At 42.4% G+C, this 21,586-nt stretch overlaps 1 protein-coding gene across 4 annotated transcripts in view; it reads right to left on the reverse strand.

Annotated features, from left to right (window-relative positions):
- Positions 1-21,586, reverse strand: part of ST18 (ST18 C2H2C-type zinc finger transcription factor) — a 136,012-nt gene that overhangs the window by 41,229 nt on the left and 73,197 nt on the right. For all 4 annotated transcript variants that reach the window (XM_074386651.1, XM_039464696.2, XM_010351599.3 and 1 more), the window contains 6 exons: positions 19,509-20,300; positions 14,623-14,757; positions 12,912-13,002; positions 11,764-11,868; positions 9,148-9,341; positions 6,392-6,603 (listed from right to left, as the gene is read on the reverse strand). In XM_074386651.1, coding sequence (XP_074242752.1) covers positions 6,392-6,603; positions 9,148-9,341; positions 11,764-11,868; positions 12,912-13,002; positions 14,623-14,757; positions 19,509-20,300 — 1,529 coding nt within the window. The remainder of the gene's footprint in view (positions 1-6,391; positions 6,604-9,147; positions 9,342-11,763; positions 11,869-12,911; positions 13,003-14,622; positions 14,758-19,508; positions 20,301-21,586) is intronic.

Below are 21,586 nucleotides of genomic sequence, written 5' to 3' on the forward strand. Positions count from 1 at the left end.
AATGACCAAGATGGCCACCAACAGAGAAATACTTAATGAAAATATGCTACCCCTACTTAATGGTGCATTATGTGGTCAGGAAAGTGTTCATTATGAGCCCTGTGTCTACATGGAAAATACTTATATCACTGACAGCAGAGAACAATGTGCCATTCCTGCTATACTTACTACTAGGGAAAAAAAGAAACAAGTTTTCTTTTTTTGTTTTTCTGTTTGTTTTCTTTTTTTGTTTTGTTTTCTGAAAAAGAACAAACAGGAAAGCACAGAAGTAATTGTAGGCCTTTGTATATAGAAAGTATGCTGTGGTTATATTCTTCCATTATTTTTCAGGCAAATGATAACATTCTATTTCTTTTGCAATCAAGTGTGCCCTCAAAGTTGGTGATGAAGTAAAAATAAAATTATAATTTAATCTCAAATGTTATATTGTGAAAATTATTAATTTTCCTAACATTGATAAAACAAGAAAGCTCCTGTTTTCCTGACTTGGCAAGCTGTCTTATGAATACAGGATGGGTCACCTGCCATCTTTTCCCTGTTGACTTGGCTGAGAGGAAGTGCTAAACTAAGTGTCCTTCTGACTAGGTTTCTGCCATAATTAGGGCCTGGCTTTCATCTCGCAGCTGATGTTTTTCATTCTTGCTTCAGGGTTTTTTGTTTTGGGAGTATCTTTTCCATCCTGAAAGCTATCTTAAATATGTTTTCAAAGTAGGCAGGGTATTAACAATAAACAGATGAAATGAAAATATCTTATTTTTACTAAACAGTGATTACTAAGACTGTTTAGATTATAATTTGTGAAATATACTCAATATAAATAGACGAGAAATGATCAGAAGAGAAATAACTAATATAAGGGGTAAAATTTAAGTGAAATTTAAAACAGCTTCCACGAGATCTTTGAGACTTGGAATCATGGTCCATGCTAATTGTCCAGCAGTTTAGGTGCTCTAAGATCTTAAGAAGTCAGACAGGCATGAGTTCAAATTTCTATTCTAACAGTTACAGTTGTGCCACTCAGAGAAAGTGATTTAGTATCTGTGTATTGCTGTTTCTTCATCTGCAAAATGGGATAATAATACCTGCTTTACAGGCTGGGCATGATGGCTCACACCTGTAATTCCAGCACTTTGGGAGGCCGAGGAGGGCGGATCACAAGGTCAGAAATTCGAGACCAGCCTGGTCAATATGGTGAAACCCCATCTCTACTAAGAATACAAAAATTAGCCAGGCGTGGTGGTGGGTGCCTGTCATCCCAGCTACTATGGAGGCTGAGGCAGAAGAATCCCTTGAACCCTGAAGGTGGAGGTTGCAGTCCGCCGAGATCATGCCACTGCACTCCAGCCTGGATGACAGAGCAAGACTCCGTCTCAAAAAAAAAAAAAAAAAAAAAAAAATCTGCTTTACAGAGATTCTAGAGGGATTAAAAAGGATTAATGGGAGCCACATGCTTACTTATAGTACCTGGCACATAGCATGTCTTCCGTAAATGACAGCTGATAATCATAATAATTTGACTGAGTTTGTTTTTTCAACTTTTACTTTATATTCAGGGGGTTGGACTAGGTTTTTGAATACCAAAAGAGACATGTCCCTAGGCTACTTTGCACAGGGCTAAAGAGCCAATTATTAAATAGCTGGTTTCCTTGCACCGGGATCAACCAGTTCCTTGTGATCCCTCACTCAAGACCCTCATAATATTTCACTCACAATGTGTGGCAAACCTGCCCTGCTCTTAGAAAGTTTCCAGAAAAGGCGGCATTAGGGTTCTCACCGCCCAGAGGGCCGCCAGACTTCCTGATACCAGGTGGCAAGAATGGCGCTGCCACATCATGTTATTTCTAGGCCATGTTCGAGCACAAAACAGACTTTGAACTTTAAACATTTCAAGCAAGTGTCAGTTTTTTGTTTTCTTTGAAGGCACACTCTGCATATGCCATTTTGTCTAAACAGGTGGGGAAACACCAAAACAGACAACAGAATGCCTGGCAAGCGGCAGTGATGAGGGTAAAGATAGATTGCAAGGCCTGTTCCTACCTCTGGTGATCAGGGTGGGAGGAAGGAAGAAAACGGGAGGGCATCTGCCTGCAGCCTGCACCGGAGGAAGATGCTCAGCAGGCCCCGCGGACCCAGGACCCTCTCCCACCTGAGGCCCCGTGGCCAGACCAAAGGGGGCTTTTTGGAGCTGTGGCCCCTTGTGTCTTCCAAATCACATTAATTCCAAATTAAAATGAAGGACATTATACACATCTTACAACCACGTTCTAGAACCACGTTACAGTGGTTCATGCCTGTAATCCTAGAATTTTGGGAGACTGAGGCAGGAGAATCTCACTTGAGCCCAGGAGATGGAGGCTGCAGTGAGCTATGATCACACCACTGCATTCCAGCCTAGGTGACAGAGCAGATCGTCTCTCTCTCGGAAAGTTCTAGAATCAAAATAAAGCTAATACTGTGACTCAACGCCTGTAATCCCAGAACTTTGGGAGGCTGAGGCTGGTGGATCACCTGAGGTCAGGAGTCCGAGGCCAGCCTGGGCAACCTGGTGAAACCCCCGTCTCTACTAAAAATACAAAAATTCGCCAGGTGTGGTGGTACACACCTGTCGTCCCACTACATGGGAGGCTGAGGCAGGAGAATTGCTTGAACCTGGGAGGTGGAGGCTGCAGTGAGTGGAGACCGCACCAATGCACTCCAGCCTGGGCAACAGAGTGAGACTCCATCTCAAAAAATAAAAATAAAGCTAATACTTAAGATGAAATTACTTTAACCATTATGTCATCCACTAAGCATTGCTAGTGCTAATTGTTTTCTCCTGACTTAATTCCTTAAAGAGATACTTAAAACATGTAAGCAATGTTGGTGGTACAAATATATTATATACATGCTGGACTCTATCCTAACAAATAAATGATTCCTTTGAAAACCTTCTGCCTTTGGGACATACTAGGCCCTAGTTTGGGCACTGGTACATTCAGGCTGGGGCATGATGGGAGCCTGCACCTGAGGGATGCTGGCTGAGTGAACGGATGACCGTGTGAACAGCAGCATGAGCCTTCTGTGTTGGGGAGGGGTGGATCAGTAACATGTTCCAGTGTTGGAGGCCATGGGACTTTGGAAAAAGGAGAAAATTTGGGATGTCCATATCATTTTTAGAGTGTGTAGGAAATCAAAGGTTTTTTTGCCCCTCTAAAAACAACCTCTGCTCCTATGATCTTCTGTAAGAGCAGTGATTTTACAAAGCACCAATTCGGATTGCCCATTAAACTTGGAGTCCGTTGTAAGAATACATACAGCCAGTTAATCTGTATTAGCCCCAACATGTGGGTGTGAAGGCAATTTCAGTTAGTGTTCTTTGGCTTGATGTCAAAAAGGTGGTACCCATGGATGACAGTAAAGTCTGTAATTCATACTCCTATGGAGTGCTTTATGCAAATGAGAGATGCTCATTGTGTAAAAGAAAGAACTGGATGGAAGCAGAGGGGAAGTGAGAAATCAGCCCTCACCCAAGTTCTGGTCAAATTCACTGCAAAGCCACCATGCATGCCCTGGATGAGAGGAAGCTGACCTCTTCAAGCGTAGCTTTCTACCGAGAGCCATGCAAGGCAGGGACAGCTCCCAGAGGGTCACTCCTTTCCTCTGCTTTGTTTGTCCTTTCTCCTCAAGGGCAGAGTCTGTGACTGACCCTAACCTGTGGCCGGAGCAGTCTAGCACTTAGAGGTCTTCGGTTGGTTCAGCTGTGAGTCCATCTCCCAGGATGTCTCGCTAGTACATGCAGAGTGCTCAGCTGTGAAAGTCTAGAGTAAGGAGAAGCTGTGCATCTCAAGACCCTTGTTTCTACAGGTGAAACTCAAGACTCAAGAGATAGATACATTTCAGCTATGAGAAGTAAGCATACTAATAGCCTGCCATAAAGGAAGAATCAAATCGTAGTGAAGAGAGAATCGGGCTAGTATTCAATGTGGAGGCAAAGTCTGTCTCTGCTTAATCCTACATTAAGTCAAAGGCAGCACTGACAACAGAAAAGGCCCACAATCAGGCATAGTTTCATCGGAGGCTCAGTTCCAGGGTGAATTACCTTGGCTCTCTCTCACTTTCACTAAAATAAATCTTTTGTTAATTCAGGAATACATGAGATTCTCTTCAACGTTTCGAAAATAAGATAACCAGGACAGAATTTTAGGAATGTTACAGTTGTGTACAAATGTTTGTGTGTGTGTGTGTGTGTGTGTGTGTGTGCGCTTGTGCATGCACTGGCAGAAGGATTCTACACAAAGTAACAATCTAGGGCGCCATATTTATCCCATTTTAGCAACTACTATGCAAAGGCGACAATTTTCGTGGGAAAATGGTTTTTAGAACTCCCAGCGTAACAAACTCCTTTGGGAAGTCAATCTGTGTGCTCTCTGTCTCTTCCAGTCTCGCCACCACATCAATTGTTTGGTTTCTGCGGTTAAGACTTGGTTGGCACTGCAAGGCTGAGGCATGCGGTGTGCTCCTGTCACCTGGGCATGCAGGATGAGCTCTGTGGAGCAGCCTGGCACAGAGAGCTCCCACCAGGAGTCCGACAACACGCACTGGAAATCCACTATTTGAATTTTCGAAACGTGTCCATTTAACAATTGCTTTTCTAACCAGAAATACCGTTTTTAAAAGAAAGGAATGTAGTTCAACAAGGGGAAAAGCCCTGTAATTTTAGCCATCTTTGTTTGATATGTTGCTTGGTGTCAATGTCATAGAACATGGAGAATCTAAAGGTGAGAGACAGAATCCTGAGGACCAGGAACACATCTCCACGTGCAGATGGATGGCATCCATTCTAGAACCACTTACCTAAGTAATTTCAGTAACATCAATAATTAGAACATTGGTACCTATATTCTCATAGGACAGCCTGAACAACCAAATACTAAAGGACTAAGAAGGAAACTATTTTCGTGTTTCTCCGAGTAGAGGATTATTAGAATACATACCTCTTAAAAGGAGAAATTTATTCAGATTAAAAAAAATAAATTTCAAAATAAAGTTGTATTTAAAAATTCCCCAAATCACCTATGTAAATAATTTGTGACTAGGAATCTTTTGAATTTGGATGGCCTGGTATACATATGTATATGTTTTTCATTTTTAGAGGATGTGTTTCTCTTTGTTTAAGAACCTCATTTGTTTAAAAATGGTTTCTGAGTGATTTTTGGCCACCAACTCTTCCTGGGGCTTACTTGGCTCGGCTTTGTCCAGAAGCTAATTTCGATTCTTCTGTCAAATGCTCGGTGGCACCGTGTTACCTGCTCTCCTGAAGGCCTGGCACGGCTCAGGCAGCAGCTGACCATGCCGGGGACCGGCACACTTAAAGGGGAAAAGAACTATGGTGTTCAAACGCCCGAGTTTCAGGGTTAGGGTTTAACTCAGAAATCTTCCACATAAAGCAAGCCAACACTTCTCAAATAATTCTGGAAACTTATTTCAGCGGCTTCAGCCTTCTAGGTAGGGAAATCATTTCTTTGAACTGAAGCTTTTTATGTAAACCAGAGTTCCTGCTCCAGCTGACAGCAGGGGCAAACGGCTGAGCCGCTCTTACAAGCTCTGTGGATCGCTGTGACTGTGGCATCAGGAGCCCTTCGCTGTCAAAGGGCATGGAGGAGCTTTGTTTCTTTGTTTCTTTTTTTTTTTTTTTTTGTCATCAAATCACTTCTCATTGTCAGTTGGGAGGGAAAGGAGAGGGTACTGGAGAAACGTGATTAATTTCATGGGCTTCAGAAAGGTGGTGTTTTTAAAAATTCACAGAATGTGATTTTGTATTTGAATGCCCTGAGTTCTCAACCTTCCATGAAACATCTCCTGTTGATTTAATGTATTCAGGTTACAGTATGTGTCCTTGGAGAATACTATAGCAACTTAGGCTGTCTTATGTTATACAACAGTAACATGTGCAATGATAAAATTTCATGGGTCAATTTTGCAAATGTTTTACAAGCCACCATTTAATCGCACATTTCTTACCATCTTTGATTTGCAGACACTGAAAGGCTTCCATTGTTGAGATTTATTTTAATAGCAATCCTCTTTCCTTGTGTGCCAAACTCCCCATAGCAAAAATAGCTTTGAAATGTGTAAATTCTCCCCAAGCCCTCTCTGTAACTCACTTGTCCCCAACTTTGGTACCCGAACTTCAAGAAGAGCCACAGAGCAAGAAGTGCACGCTTTCATCCTTCTTTGACCCCACCAAGCTCATCCCTGCCTGTGTTTCTCTGAGTCTCTTCCTGAGACAGGGAGGGGATCGCTTCAGAGGTGGGGGAGCGGAGTGGTAGTGAATGTGGTTAGAAACATGAAAGGCAGTTTATTCTCACGGTTCAGTCGCTGGCCCACCCTCTGGGCTCTTGGACTGGCCTACCTTGGCATGCAGACTCTGTGGCTTGTTGGAGAGGATGTCTGTGGCTTCCCTGCAGCGGGTGGAAAGGTTCAGGATGGCAGCAGCTGCTGCTATGTGGGTGTCTTCACTACATTGACCGTAGCTATAAGAGCTGGCACGGCTAGGGCTCTGGGTGTGGGCGCCTGCACTAGGCAGTCGATTTGGAAATTTCACTGGATTTGAAAAATGCTTTGCTGTTGAAGAGAGATTTGATTAGCAATTGCATGTACGTGGTTTCAGTCATTAAATAGATTTGTTTTTTTAAAGCTATAACTTCTTGCATTGATATAAGTGAAGAACAAATTCAAACATGATCCATTATCCATGGATACATTAAATGAAGGTTGTCCAGACTGGTTTTCAGAGATTTATAGAACAAACGACGTAATTGCTGGGAGAGAATGCCTATTCTCTTAATACTTTTTGCATTTAAACTTCTTATGACAAAAACTCCATAACTAAAGTTATGGGGCAGGTGCACTGGCAACATTTGTGGCAAAAATTGTAGATAAAAAACACACTAGCAAAATCCACCAGGGATTACAGAATGTTTAAGGTATGCCCATTGGAAAACTGCATGTATGGGAGGACCAGTGTTTCCAGTGGCGGAAAGAAAAAAGTGTCCTTTCAATATTTGTTTTCACAATAACAACTTCTACTTGGACATGGAATTGTATTTTTATTATTTGATATACAGGCTTGTTTTTTCCTTTAACCAGTAGAAGTTGTTCTTCATTCAACTAGATGGAACGAAATAGATGGTGGAGTCTTTAATGAGCTGGCGTTTTGCATATTCAGGGAGAAAGATAAACAAAGGGCAGGGAGGAAATGTTCTCAAGGTGAACAGAAAGGCAATTTAGCTATCAAGGCTGAGTTTCCATTTTATGCTTCTGTCGTGGGTACCAAGGCATTACTGAGAAACAGAATTAAACATATTTCTCTTCATTCTTGAGTATTTGTAAACATCACTCAAGGTTACAGGAGAAACACTTAAGATTTAATGTGAACTCACGTAAAAGCATTTAGCTTTTTATTTTACGTTAAATATTTTTTATTTTAAATATTTGACTTCATAAAACAAAATTTAAAACACTGGCAAATATCGTATTTCTATAATCACAAGAATGAAAATGTCACTGAATGTTTTGCACTTTAAAAAGTCAATATCCATACTATATGAATATATTGAGTGTTCTTATTAACTAGCTTCACTGGAATTAAACATATATGTATGTGTGCATATTGCATGCATATATAATAAAATTGTATATCTATATAGGCACACACAAAATTGCATGGATAGATAGATATAAAACTGTGTGTGTCTAACTTTTCCCCTAAATCTAACAGGTTGTTAGTGGTTATTTATGTTGGTTAGAACCTATTTTTGGTAAGTTTAGGCAAAATATCTTTTGGGGTGTCATATACCTCTCCCTGATAGGCAAGTTCCTTTCAAGTCTGTTTACTACTGGGTTTGACATAGAATTCTAGTTTTCTGAAAGAGTTTATCAACATCACACAATGAGCTAAACATTCTGTGTTCTTAAGAGCACTCAGTTTCGGTAACCTGGTGTAAGTTCAAAGGGATTCTATGGCTATGCAGAATGCTGTAAAACATTCATGGTGTAGGAGAACTCAGTGTGCACATTATTTAGCTCCTTCCTTTATGGAAGTTAAGTGACCATAATGAAGAAATCACCGCTTCTATCGGTTCCCACTATTTACTTTCGCACCTTTTCATTAGAACGTTTGAGGACTCTAAACAACTTGAAGAAACATGTAAGAAGAAAAACCACCAGGTTTTATATATTATACCATACTCAAGTTGTGGTCTTCTATATGGATGTGTTAGCATTAAAGAATATTAATGCATTTTAAATGTTTCTCTATTAATGCTTCAGTTTGGGAGTAAACATTTCCACAGCCACACAGTTTATTCTATTGTAGTAAAGTCCCGACTCTAGAATTGTTTCTTAGACTTCTTACCTTCCCTTTCACCTTTAGTTTGAATGCTTTTGCTGATTTAAGTAATTTTTTAAGCAGCATTTCAACATTTTACCTATCAAAGTTCCATTAATTTCTTTTTTTGAGACAGAGTCTTGCACTGTCACACAGGCTGGAATGCAATGGCACGATCACCACTCACTGCAACACCCGCCTCCCAGGTTCAAGCAATTCGCCTGCCTCAGGCTCTCGAGTAGCTGGGATTACAGGCACCCACCACCATGCTTGGCTAATTTTTTGTATTTTTAATAGAGACGGGGTTTTACTATGTTGGCCAGGCTGGTCTGGAACTCCTGACCTCATGATCCACTCTCTTCAGCCTCCCAAAGTCCTGGGATTACAGGCATGAGCCACTGCACCCGTCCAGATTTCCGTAATTTCAATAGAAATAAATATTACTGCATTACAACAGTCATCACATTTTTCAATATAGTAATCCAAACTCCAGCTAACTATGAATTAAATATGTCTTTAGCATTATTGTACTTAGATTCAACAATAGCATCATATTTGTAGAATAATTAATTTATTAACTATTCACTATGTTATATGTAACTTTCAGTATAAAATCAGTAATGTCAACTTATTCTCATTTTCCTTATTGTATTTCACTCTCCCGCCAGCTGTCTATAGTATATCATATATTTAAGTACATTCCCCAGGCCCCTGACACACACATACACCCATACACAAGAAACATTTTGGGAAAATGAGTATTAGAACTCAAAGCTTACATTCAGGAAATGGTGGTGTTTTTCGTCCTTGCCCTGTTTGTATGAGAGGGCGTTTACCAAAAACTTGGGCATCAAAACTGGCATAATCAAATGGTACTTTTCCAAACTTTTCCTGTTCTTTTGACACTGTGGCTCTGGAAGAGGTGATGGCTTGTGACGGGAAATTGAATTCAATTTGTCTCACCAAGCTTGTCCTGGAAAGCAGGGCGAAGTAGTACAGAAGAAGTACAATGAAACTATTGGCGGGCACGTCATTGTCAATTTACAGTAGATACATGCATCATCCCTGAAGGTACCCACAGAGACACTGAACAGTAAGAGAGACAGGGTCATGGCAGGAGAGAGCAGTTGTTCTCCGGACCCACAGCGAGAGATGGAAAGATGTGCTGGGCTCTGTATGGCTACGATGATGCTGCCTCCTTATTTCCCAGGCCTTCCAACAGCAAATTAAGAATATGCAATCCTCCATTCATCTTATGAAGAAGTCCTGAGCAAATATTTGATGCTTGCTATCATTTTGAGTTCTTAAAGTTCTTAAAGGAAAGCCATGTCGGGTGGGTGCAGTGGCTCACACCTGTAATCCCAGCACTTTGCAAGGCCAAGGTGGGTAGATCAACTGAACTCAGGAATTCGAGACCAGCCTGGCCAACATGGTGAAACCCCCATGTCTACTAAAAATACAAATATTAGCCAGGTGTGGTGGCACACTGCTGTAATCCCAGCTGCTCAGGAGGCTGAGGCAGGAGAGTCACCTAAACAAGGAGACAGAGGTTGCAGTGAGCCAAGATCGCGCCACTGCACTCCAGCCTGGGAGACAGAGCAAGACTCCATCTCAAAAACAAAAACAAAAACAAAAACACTGTGTCACCATCAGTAAATACTGGTTAAAGCACTGACAAGGTGTGCATGTTCTGCTTATTAGAATTGTTCATAAGGTTGGCAATGAATAGTCACAACTGTGACCAGTGAGGAAATGTCATTATATTCCATTCAGAAGTGATGCTAGGCTCTGCTGAGTCCTTCTGAGCTGGCAGACATCTGATGCCTAAGAGGGGCAGGCAGAGACCCGAGATATTCCTGAATTGGGTGTTTCTTTCTGGACTGTTCACCTTTTTCCCCTGCCTTCAGTCAGAATGTTTTTGCTGATTTAAATAATACTTCATATAGCATTTCAGTATTTTATCGATTGAATTGTCATCATTTCATATGAATCAAAATTACTGTATTATAATAGCTATCATATTTGCAACATAATTATCACAATCTAAGCTAAGTGTGAATTAAATATTCTTTTAGAATTGTATTTGGATTAAACAAAGGCATCAGATTTGTATAGCACTGATTCCAGTCAAATAAAGTACAAATGATTTTCTGCTGTGGTCTAATGGTAAGAGAACATAAACAAATATACCATTCAACATTTAGCATTATTAAAATATTTTTTTCTCTTTTTTCCCCCAAAAAGTGTTAAACTCATTAGAATGTCGAAGTTTTCAATGAGGTTTTTTGGATTAGATTTGAAAAAATCTTTTTATCTGCTGTATAAACATATTTGAGCAGCAAATTGATCTTATTATTGTCTATATAACTTGGTTGAGAGCCTAAAGCTACATGTATATTCTAATATAAAACAATCTTAAACTTTTAAGAAATGAGCAAAATGAAATGCAATGTTCTTTCTATTTTTGCTAACTAACTCACTTGGGAAGAAACTAGAGAATACAGTCATACCAACCAAGAATCCTACTTTAAGATTTTTCATTGCTACTTATTCAGTAATTCATAATTTTCACTTGACATATGTTCTTCACGCATGTGATTTCAATGCCAATTTTGACTCTTTTAATCAAATCTATAGAAGCAAAATATTAAGAAAAGTTGTATCTTGAAAATATGGAAATGTCTAATAACTGGTTTGTACTTCAGTGACTCAGTAACAATAGTTATTTATCATCTAACTTAATCCTGAAATCATCTTCCCTACAAAAATGATCTTAAGGTAATAAACATATAACTTCGCCCTAAATATCATCATACATACTTTAGTATTTAGATATAAGATCTTCCAAATTTCTAGACAGCACAAAGAGCCTGGGAGCTACCAGGACCACTAGAAGAGATTCTACGAATAGCCGTCAATCATGGAATGAATTTTTGTTTTAAAGACATTATATATGTTTGTGGAACTGAAGAATAAATACATAGCATCACATATTTCAGGAAGGTAGGAGTGACTTTGGATGGCATTTTCTCCAGGCAGAAAGGTGAAGTCAGTCATAAAGCTTGCTCATCTGACTTGTGGGTGCACTTAGTAACCCAAAATTCTGATTCATGTATGCTATCGTGTATGAATTCTTTTAGATTCACCTCCAATATGTTTCCTTTGCAAAGAGATGATTTTCAAGTTAAACTTCTAGAAGGCTTAGTAGTTTATTTCAGCGACAGTGTCATTAACGAGACCAGCCCCTGGTCTAGTGGGCCAGGCTGTACACCCAGGTCTACGAGGGCTGAGTGTGGAGGTCGAGCCACAGGGAAGTGACACACGAAGGACCAGGGGCCCTGCTGTGCAGGAGCCAGGAGGAAGAAAGCACCGAAGACATTGTGGGGAGTTCATACCTGTGGGCCTGGTCAGGACACTGCCCAGTTTGGGGAGAATCAAGCTGATTTTTATCCTGGGACATGGCCAATTTTTCAGCTGCAGCAATTGGACAACCAGAAAGACTGTTTAAAAAAGGAAACATGGCAGGACTTGAGTTAAAATGATAATACGGTTTGTTCTGGCGTGCGCCTCTCAGCACACTTGGCACGCACTGAATGTTAAGTCATATTAATAGTTCACTTAGCACCACGCACACACGGAAAGATCCCAAGGGCTTTTGCAAACGGCAGTGTCAACACTTGCTCCCATCCCCATCTCAGAGGTGAAAGGTAACAAACTCATTTTTAAACAAAAACATGATGTAAGAGATGAATGACTCAAGCATTCGGAAACCTCTTAATATTCTAAGTGAATGTGCTCATTCCGATTGCAATGTGTCCGACTCTAGAAGTCAGCATGCTAAGTCCTTGACTTATCTTCGCATCTTTAGAAAAATTTTAGAGACTCAGTTCTTTATCTCAGTTGAAATTCTAAGTGCAGAATATGAAGTTCTCTGGCACAGTGCTTGTAAGTCAAATGGCACCTCATCACCACATAATCTACTTGTAATATAAAATGTAAATATCAAACAATCAGCATTTTCACCCCAAATATTTATATATACATAATGCATTTGCATGTAAATGCACATATGTGTGTTTTACGCTAGTTGCGATTTCAATGAAATGATGTGTACCCTCCACCTGGTTTACAGTCACAACCATTGAAGCCCTGTTGGTACCTTTTTAATGTCTATTGGATGGAATCCAGGATAACCCAGAAGCAACTCTTTTCAATGTCAAAACAGCAATAATGAGGTTCTGGTGCAAAAGACAGCACATTCTATTTGTATGATTATATGAATATGTAACCCCAGCACCTTCAAATATAATATTTTTTCATTATCATAACTGGCTACTAATACCCAAATTTCTAAGAAAGGAAATGATGAGGTCCCTTCTTTCTGACAACGCACATGCTGAGAATATTTCTTCTCTGTTTCAAGTGTCACATATTGGACACGATGCAGCAATTTTCATGACACATCGCTAACCCATTATTTTATTGGTTGAACGGTTCCCCCACGTTTTTAAATGTAAAATGATTAGCGTCTGATGAGAATTACCTCCTGTGGGTGTTACGGTTGCTGTTCACATGACCCCTTCCTGTGCACCCCGGCGTGGGACACTTGAGCACATTTTCATGCATGGCAAGAACTAAGCACAAAACAGCACATAAAGGAAAGAAAACTTTACCATAAGTACAAAGCACACTAACACATGTATCTCTCAGCTTCACATTCAGGTGACTTCAGTTACGTCATCCACCATGCTCCCTCTCTATATATTCAGACACAAACAAGTGAGCATGGAAGAACTTCAGAAATTAAATCCAGCAAGCCTGATCAAGTTTTAATTTCCCTAAACTTCATGCTATGTTTACACTGGACTTAAATGAGATGATTCTGCTCATATTTGGTGTAAACTAAGAAGCTCATAACCTTCCCTTCACACAGATGTGATTTTCCTTGGGGGAGCAGACAGAGAACACTATTTATCATATAGTTCTTTCCATCTCTTCCCTGCAGTTCGAAGTTCTGTTCATAGTCTTCTTTATTTTCTAAGTGATATTATTTTATTCTTTCTCCATCCACCCCCTCCTCCCCGCACCCCACTGCCATTTGGTTACTGGGAGAAAAGGATGATCGGGTGAACAGCCAGAGAACCAGTCTGAGGAACTGCTAACCCAGCAGAACAGCACTGAGCTGATTAGACTTGGTGGCTTGCAAAATCTCACTCCCGAGAAGATTGATATTGAGCCCTTCCATTTTTGCGATTTGTTTTGGCCCAAGAGATGTCTCAGTAACTAGGTTCACAAAGCGGAGGATGGACCAGGTCGATGTGGTACCATGCAGAAGGTGGCCGCCCTCTGCTTCCCTGCCAGTGGGTAGCTCACAGTGGGGCTGAGGGCGGAGAAGGGGCTGAGGCTTGCTCCTGCTCAGGGACCTCTACTGCTGCAGGATATCCTGAGACAACATCAGGAGGGCGTCCCCACTGCGGGAGGAGGCCAGGAGGACAATGGTGACTGCCTTGTGATGCCCGAAGGCTGACTGGAAACCATGCCTCCAGGTGAAAGACAACGGTGCAGTCACACAGTTTAATAACCATGTCTTATTTTTATGTTCTGATGATTCAATATCTGGGGCCTTGCTGACTCTGGAGGGACTGCCCCTCCCAGGGCAGCCAATTCCTGGAGAGAATAAACAACTTCCTCACAAACACACTTTAAAAATGCAATCCAGCCAATCTGGAACCCACAGCCCAACCACCTCCTCTACTGAGCACTCACCCTCTGGGGCACGGTTCTTCCCTGGTCATTCCAGGGGCAGGTGCCAGACAATAAGGGACAGCCCCTATGCCCCAGAGCCTGTTGAAATCATTCAAACTGGCCAGTCCTAAGGCTGCTTACCCTGCCCCATCAGAAGCCACCAAAAAGGCTCTGGTCCCCTGTCCCCACTCCCTCTACCCCCAACCCACCCTGGTGCTTTCCTGCGTGGCTTTCTGTGTGGCGGCCTGGCCCTTCCTCTGAGCACTGTGAGGAGCTAGCTGTCTTTCCTATGGCAATTGTCCTTGATCTGTTGGTTTTCTTGGGCCTCGAATTTTCTATAAATACACTATATTTAAAAACCCATAGCTAGATGGAATTGGCTTCACACAGATCAAAAAACTTTATGTTTCCATTCCTAATTCCAAGTTGGAAGAGGAAGAGGATAAGATGGTGATGATCTGGCATGTATAAGAGGGAGCCTGTTTCTTTGAGGGACAAGCGGTACTCACTTTCCAGGGGAACCCGCACTTTGTGGGGGCACCCCGAAAGGCTGCGGTGGTGGGGGTAGAGCCCCGTCACATGTCCTGTGCCATCGCACCCAGGGATCGGGCACTTGGTCTCCCTCTTTTCAGGCCTCGGTGAATCTACAGAGAAATTAAATTGAGAAATGCATTTGGCTTCTCTTAGTTCCCTTCCCATTCAATAGAGTGGCCTTGCAGGGTGACATTCTCACTTTATTCAGTTTTACCGTCATAAACATTCTTCTCACATTGCCTTGAATAAGACCCTCAACTAAGACCTGTGGAAACAGAAAACATGTTTTCAATTTTCTTGGTTTCCTAAGCAAAGGCTGACACAGGGCAAGGGAGTGTTGAAATACAGAGATGGTTTTACGTTGTCATGTCACATATTGCAGTTAGAGCCTCATTATGAAAAATCAACCCTGTGCCAGGGGATGAACAGGCTCCCAAAAAGAAAAAAAAAAGTGAGAAAGAATTTATTCAAACAAAACCACTTCTTACTGAAAGTCTAGAAAGAGCCAGATTCAAAATGACAAAAATGAAGAAACCACCGTATCTGAGAAAGACCCATCTGGCCTTGGCCCTGCAGGTCCCTGGGCTTAGGGGTAGAGAGCAAAGCCTGCTCCCTGCAGAGCAGCTGGTGGAGTTAGGGCAGGGCAAGGGCACTGGCTGGGGTCCTGCCTGTCCAGTGCTAGTGACACACAGTCTCGAGATTCTAACACCCCCACAGGTTGCTACTTAGGATCAGCGTGCAGGGAGTGTGGGGAAGAAAGCTGCTGATCTCACTCTAAATGCAGAATCCGAAAACTGAGGCAGCAGGAAGACTTGGAAGGGAAATGTTCTTGCGGGAGATTTACAGAAAAGAGAAGTGCAAAGACTGCCGGCCACTGAGCAGCGATCCAGGGAGCAACCCTAGGGACACCAGTGTGGGCGTGGCTCACAGGAGCAGCCGGGCATGGCAAGGGACACCTGCTGATGCATTTTCTGGGAGCTGGGGTGGGAGAGGCTGCAGACAAGCTCGGGGTTTGATTTTTCTGGCACACACTTTCCCACAAGTTAAAGGGTTATATGAATACATGCAATAAATGAGGACCAAACATGAATGCTGGTGAGCTTAGAGCTAACACAGACGAAGCCTTATTCAGAAACGTTCACATTCGTGACTGAGGTGGCAGATAAAGTTGAAACAGAGATGTACTCATAGAGCCAAAATTGCCTTCCTAACTTGTGTGGGAATAACCCAACCATGGGGAGAGCCTGTCCCCCAGCACTTGGGGCATGGAGAAGAAAGAGCACCAGAAGATGAACAGAAGCCCTCCAAGAGGAACAATGTGGGAGGAAACGAGACTTTTGGGGTCTGCATCACGAAGCCTCAGGTATAATGAGCACCCTAGATGTGTAGATGTGAAGAGTGAAAATGGCCAGTGAGGTCCTGCCCAAGAAGATGCTGGTGATGGAACGTGGGGCCTGTGTGTGCTCCTGTGCAACGGGACACGAGGGCTGGCCGCTGTCGCGGGATGTGGCAGACATCTCCGGGGCACTGTATTGCGAGAGCAGACGTGCCCTCTGCGATATCATGGCACCCCAGTTGCTGGAAGATAAACAGTCCTGGGCAGATGGGGCACAGCAGGTTGTATGTAATGCAATTATATGGGGCATGGATTCAGCAGAAGGGGAAGAGCCAAGGATCCTTTGAGTCGTCCTGCACTGCAGGTTGGGGAGGTCAGGAGGCGATTCAGGAAGTCCTAAATGAGCAAGGAATGGTCAGTTGATGGGGCTGTGGCCAGCAGCGGGCATCTATGCTAAGGAAAGACAGGACCTAAATGTGCTGGTGTCGATCCTGTTCTCTTTGCATTTGTAAGAGACAAATTAAGAGTCTTGTGATACTCTATGATTTGTGGATATGTTTTATTTAATCCAAAAACAGTGCCAAATTTCAAGTGAATGTGAAATCTGTAGACCACTGGGTCCAAATTCCTAAAGTCTGATTAGAGGAACTGATGGGGCTGACGCCATAGCATAGTAAGTTAGAAAAAAGGAGACAAGCAATAATGTGTATTTCGATGCCCTTCCTCTCTTGGACCTTGCCCAGGTAAGGCCATGTTTCTAAACCACATTGAAAGGATTGGCGTCTCGCACTTCTCCTCCTTGCCACACTGTCTGCAGGAAGCCGGAGAGGGTGCTGGTGATAAGGCAGGCTGGCTCCTGCCCAGGTGCGGCCCACTGACAGTTCACGATACCCCTTTGTCTGCAAGTCCCTCCTCTTCTGGGCAAAACAAAGATGCAGGGAAATGCTCTGGAGGGTAGAACCTGTTTGCATGATAAGAAGCCAGAGCCCGAGCTTGGGGCGACTCTCAAGTGTGGCTCTTCCTCTATTTTCTTTACACAATGTGGCATAATGAGGGTGACCTTACACTCTGGTGATGTTACACCTTGGTTTTCCTGGGACTGTCCTCATTCACACCTGGGGTACTCATGTAATGATTCATAGTGTTCCCCTTTTCATAGGCGGGACAATCAATGATGTGGTGACTCTACTTACATTGCAACCTACATCTCACTACACGCTGACTAGCAAGAGTCTAACCACACTAATTTTGGAATTGCTGACTCATCTAAAAGCTGTGGTAAAATGAGGTTTTAAAATTCTTGCATTCTTTCCTTAACAGCGAAGTTGCATGGGCAAGGTGTCTGGGGAGTTAGGACGGTATTTTGGAGACTATGGCTCTCGGTTGGGATGAGCATTGACTTAGAGCATGGAATGCATGTCAGACAGAGAAAAAAAAAATGCTTCTTGTGCCATTAGATCCCACACTGGGAACAAGGAACAGGAAAGGGGATACTCGGTTTGGACTCTGCAGGCCTTCTGTAGACTAAGCCTGTGATTCCCCTGCAATGTGGGCTGTGCCTTCTTCACCTGTTTTGCTGACTAGCCTGCCTTGCAGAGGCTGCCTCCATGCCTTGGGCACTAAGACAGACCGCTGATTCATCCAGTCCTAGTAGGAATTCAGCAGGTCTCCAACCGGCCCAAATGTTTACAAACACAAATTATATACCCTTAATTTTTTAAAACAAACAAACAAAAAAAGAAGTTTCAAAAGCTCTATAAAAATATCCAAAGGATCGTCAAATACTTTAAGCTGTGGCTCAAATAAGGTTCTCTAAAGACTAGGTTCCATTGCCTGTAAGGTATCATCAACTGTAAAACAAAACAAAATAAAGCATCATTTTGTGTGCTACTTAGAAAGAAAAAAAAGGTTGGTAATTAAACTATGGCATACCCTTCTGAATTCAGAGATGATAAAACAGAGAGATGATGATGTCTGTAATCCCAGCACTTTGGGAGGCCAAGGAGGGGCAGATCACTTTCGAGACCAGCCTGGCCAACATGGCAAAACCCCATCTCTAATACAACATTAAATAATAAAATACAAACATTAGCTGGGTGTGGTGATGCACACCTGTAATCCCAGCTACTCGGGAGGCTGATGCAGGAGAATCACTTGGACCCAGGAGACAGAGGTTTCAGTGAGCTGAGACCATGTCATTGCACTCCAGCCTAAGCAACAGAGTGAAACTGTCTCAAACAAACAAAGGGAGAAATGATATCTCTTGGGATCAATAAAATATAGTGTATAAGAAATTGTGGATTTGGGGAAGTTTGGGTAAATATTCATCTTTTTTCTGATTTTGTAGTTTACTTAGAAAGTTAAATACAACCAGTTGCACATTAGTGGGAATGCACAGAGCTAGAAACAGCATCCTGTCCTGAACCACGGGCTAGTCATTACTATTCTGTCCCCACTGCAACCCTTGCAGGATGCTCACATGGGGTTATCTCGGTCCTCACTACATGACACCATTTTAGCCTTTTTTCTTTCCTCAGCTCTGAGCTGCAAGACATCATTTGTCAAGATTGCAGGTGAGTGCTAAAATGGATAACTCTCAGCAATCGGAACTTCTCAACCACACTAACATGTTATTCTTGTAAGCTCCTTGAGTTCACTGCCCTGAATTTTTCTAAGGTACTCCTCCCCCTAATTCTGTGGCTCTCAGGTTTCAGAGAGACCAATAATCACCTGGAAACTTATGGAAAATGGAAAAACAAGTTATGGTGCACTGATGATGATGGGATCTGGAAATACTCATCCTGATCAAGCAGTCTAGGCACTAAGGACTGCTGCTGGGAAGCCCCATAAGTGCTGGGAACAGCATCAGGCTGGTCTGGTGCAAGACTCCAGGGAGGAGGAGAAGGGAAATGCTTCAGTGAAGCAGAGACATGGTTTCCCCAAGGTCTGAAGGACAGTTCTAAAGTCTACTCAGAGCACATCTACTCTCGCATTCAAGTTTGGCCCTGAAATGTATAGGACCTCAGTTAGATAGCCGGTCTCATAAACACATGAACAGCCAGGTTTATCCCGAAAAAGACCAGAGCGTTCTGCCTGGATTGCAAGTTAGATAATCCAAGAATGAGGGCGGGAAAGAAAAGTTAAGTTTCTGGAACTGATTTGGCAATAAGTGATTTAAGATCCAGTAAATACTGAGGTATTTCAGTATTCAGTATTCCAACAATGTCAAATAAAGTGATTTCTAAAGGTATGACGCATTTTTCAAAAGCAGTTAAATTAAAAGAAATAGATGCAGTGAACCTTTTCTCATGTGTGAAAATACTCCAAAACTAACACAACTTGATTGGAGGATAATCTAGAGAGTGGGGAGAAAGACAGAAATTGTTTATTTTATAATTATAAATTGATTTCTAAGTTGCATTAAATTGTCAAAAAGCTATATGAAAAAATAATCAAATCTGACCTTTTTTTTTCCAAACCCTAAAGCACTCTTATTCCTAAAATAAGTGCAAAAAGGTGTCTTACGTTTATTGTTAAAGATTTGTCTTCCACCCATGTCAACAACTTTGGTTTGCCTCCTTTCCCCGGCTAGGTGCTCCAGCAGGAACCTGTCGAGCTCTTTGTAGGTTTTATGGAAAACACAGCCTCGCTCAGCCTGCAGAGCAATTGCCTGCTCCAGCAGACTTAAGTTCCCCTTGGCCTCTTCGAGGTCTTTAGACTCCTCCGTCATTGCTGCCAGGCTCTCGCTATCCTCCTCCCCAACATCGGGGAATGAGGGCCGGGCACTGCCATCCAGGGGTTCCGCGTGAGCATTCTGTGGGTCTTTCCTTTCTGTTTCAGAATCACACTTGTCCTCACAAGGGATAAACTTGTCACCTTCAGTTTTTATTTCAGGAACTTCCAACAGGTCTTTTTTATGATCTGTTAGAACATACTTTGGGGCCCCAGGGGGTTTGGTTTCTTCTGAGAAGTCGGAGCCACTGTCCCAGCCGTTTTCTGCACTTTCAGAGTTACGTTCGTTGTCATCAGAGGAGGAGAACAGTGGCTGAGAGTCCTCGATCTTGTCTCTTCCATCCTCAGAATGAATCAGAAAGCATTCTTCTGCTTCATCACTCTCTGCTCTTAAAGACTGGATGCCACTGTCATTTAAGTTTTCACTTATGGTCTGAACAGATACATTTTTTTCAAATTTCCCCAAGTGCATTAAAGACTTGACCACGAGCTCCTGATAACAAGGGTATCTGTCTTCCTTCCTACTGGAGTTTTCTTGCGCAGTTGAAAGAAGACTTTCATCCATAGATTTTATCACGATTTCCTCTATGGAAAAAGAAAGCCAATATTTGAAGAGCAAGAAAAAAAATATTTTAGGAAAATTTCACCAAGTTATATGTATATAAACATACGTATTCACATACATATGTATACACACATACATATATGTACACATATACATACTTAGTATGTGTAATATGCCATCTCTATTAATTTTATAAACATTGGTGAGAGAAACACATATCCTCTTAAGAGAACTTAATATTCTGAGAATTGTGTCAAAAGAAATGAGCTATTATAATTTCTAACATGTTAAGAGCTAAGTGCGTCTGGGGTATTGACCAAGACAAGAAATAGATATTTAACGATAATAGTGTTTGCTAAATGTGAAATTATTGCTGCTGTACTTCTTATATTCCCAACTCTTAGCCAACTAGAAGAAAATTAAATATATATAACAGTATACACCGTAAAGGCAGTATTAATCAGCTTCTCTGTTAGCATGGCAATGTATTTTCAAAGCCATTTGGTTTATGTTCTCTACTCTCTAGTCTTTCTCAGACATGCTTTCAGATTTCATGGAATGTTAGCTAAGATGCAAAATACATCTTCCTGAGACTTTCAAGACTTCCTATTTACCTTTGTAATTGTCAGCTTAAAATTCCATATTGAAGGAAATACACACAGGAAGATTAGCGTGATCAAACCATATCTTAAATCCTAACACATTTTCTGGTCCATGACTCGCTGCATTTGTGTAACGAGAAAATGAGACGAGGTGGGGCTGTTGGAGGGTGCTGGACGGTAGGTAACTAGCTGTTCTAAGTACCAGGTTGCTTTGGGTCCAGAATGTGAAGACACCCCATCAGGCGCCCCCCCCCGCCCCGTGCCTGTCTGTCCAGGACAGTCCCTTGGGTGCCTGTTGTCACAGGCAGCTGTTGTTGTCATGCCACCCCCTTTTGCTCTGGCAGTTGGCAGTTTGGGGTGACGGAGTGTATAGATAACAATCAGCCTACCCAAGCCCGTCCCACTGCAAGACACAGCAAGTGGGATGGGGAATCATCGGTGACTCCGGCCCAGGCCCAGGCACGTGGGGTGTGCCCAGCGCACAGCAGGCTGTGAAGTGCCTGCAACAGCCCCCAGACACCCGAAAAATAGGAGGCCCGTTTCTGTGTCTCAAGGGCAGGGTGGAGGGATGGGAAGCACCCGATCATAAGCCCCATTAAAAACTGTTAAATACCCCAAGAGCGGTGCATTCTGCGCTAATAAACATCTTTGGAGGGAAGAAAGGCACAGCCATCCGGTGTGAGCGCTGACAGAGAGGGTGTCTG

The sequence above is a fragment of the Saimiri boliviensis genome, chromosome 15 (genome assembly GCF_048565385.1).
Source record: "Saimiri boliviensis isolate mSaiBol1 chromosome 15, mSaiBol1.pri, whole genome shotgun sequence".
In the NCBI taxonomy this organism is placed as follows: Eukaryota; Metazoa; Chordata; class Mammalia; order Primates; family Cebidae; genus Saimiri; species Saimiri boliviensis.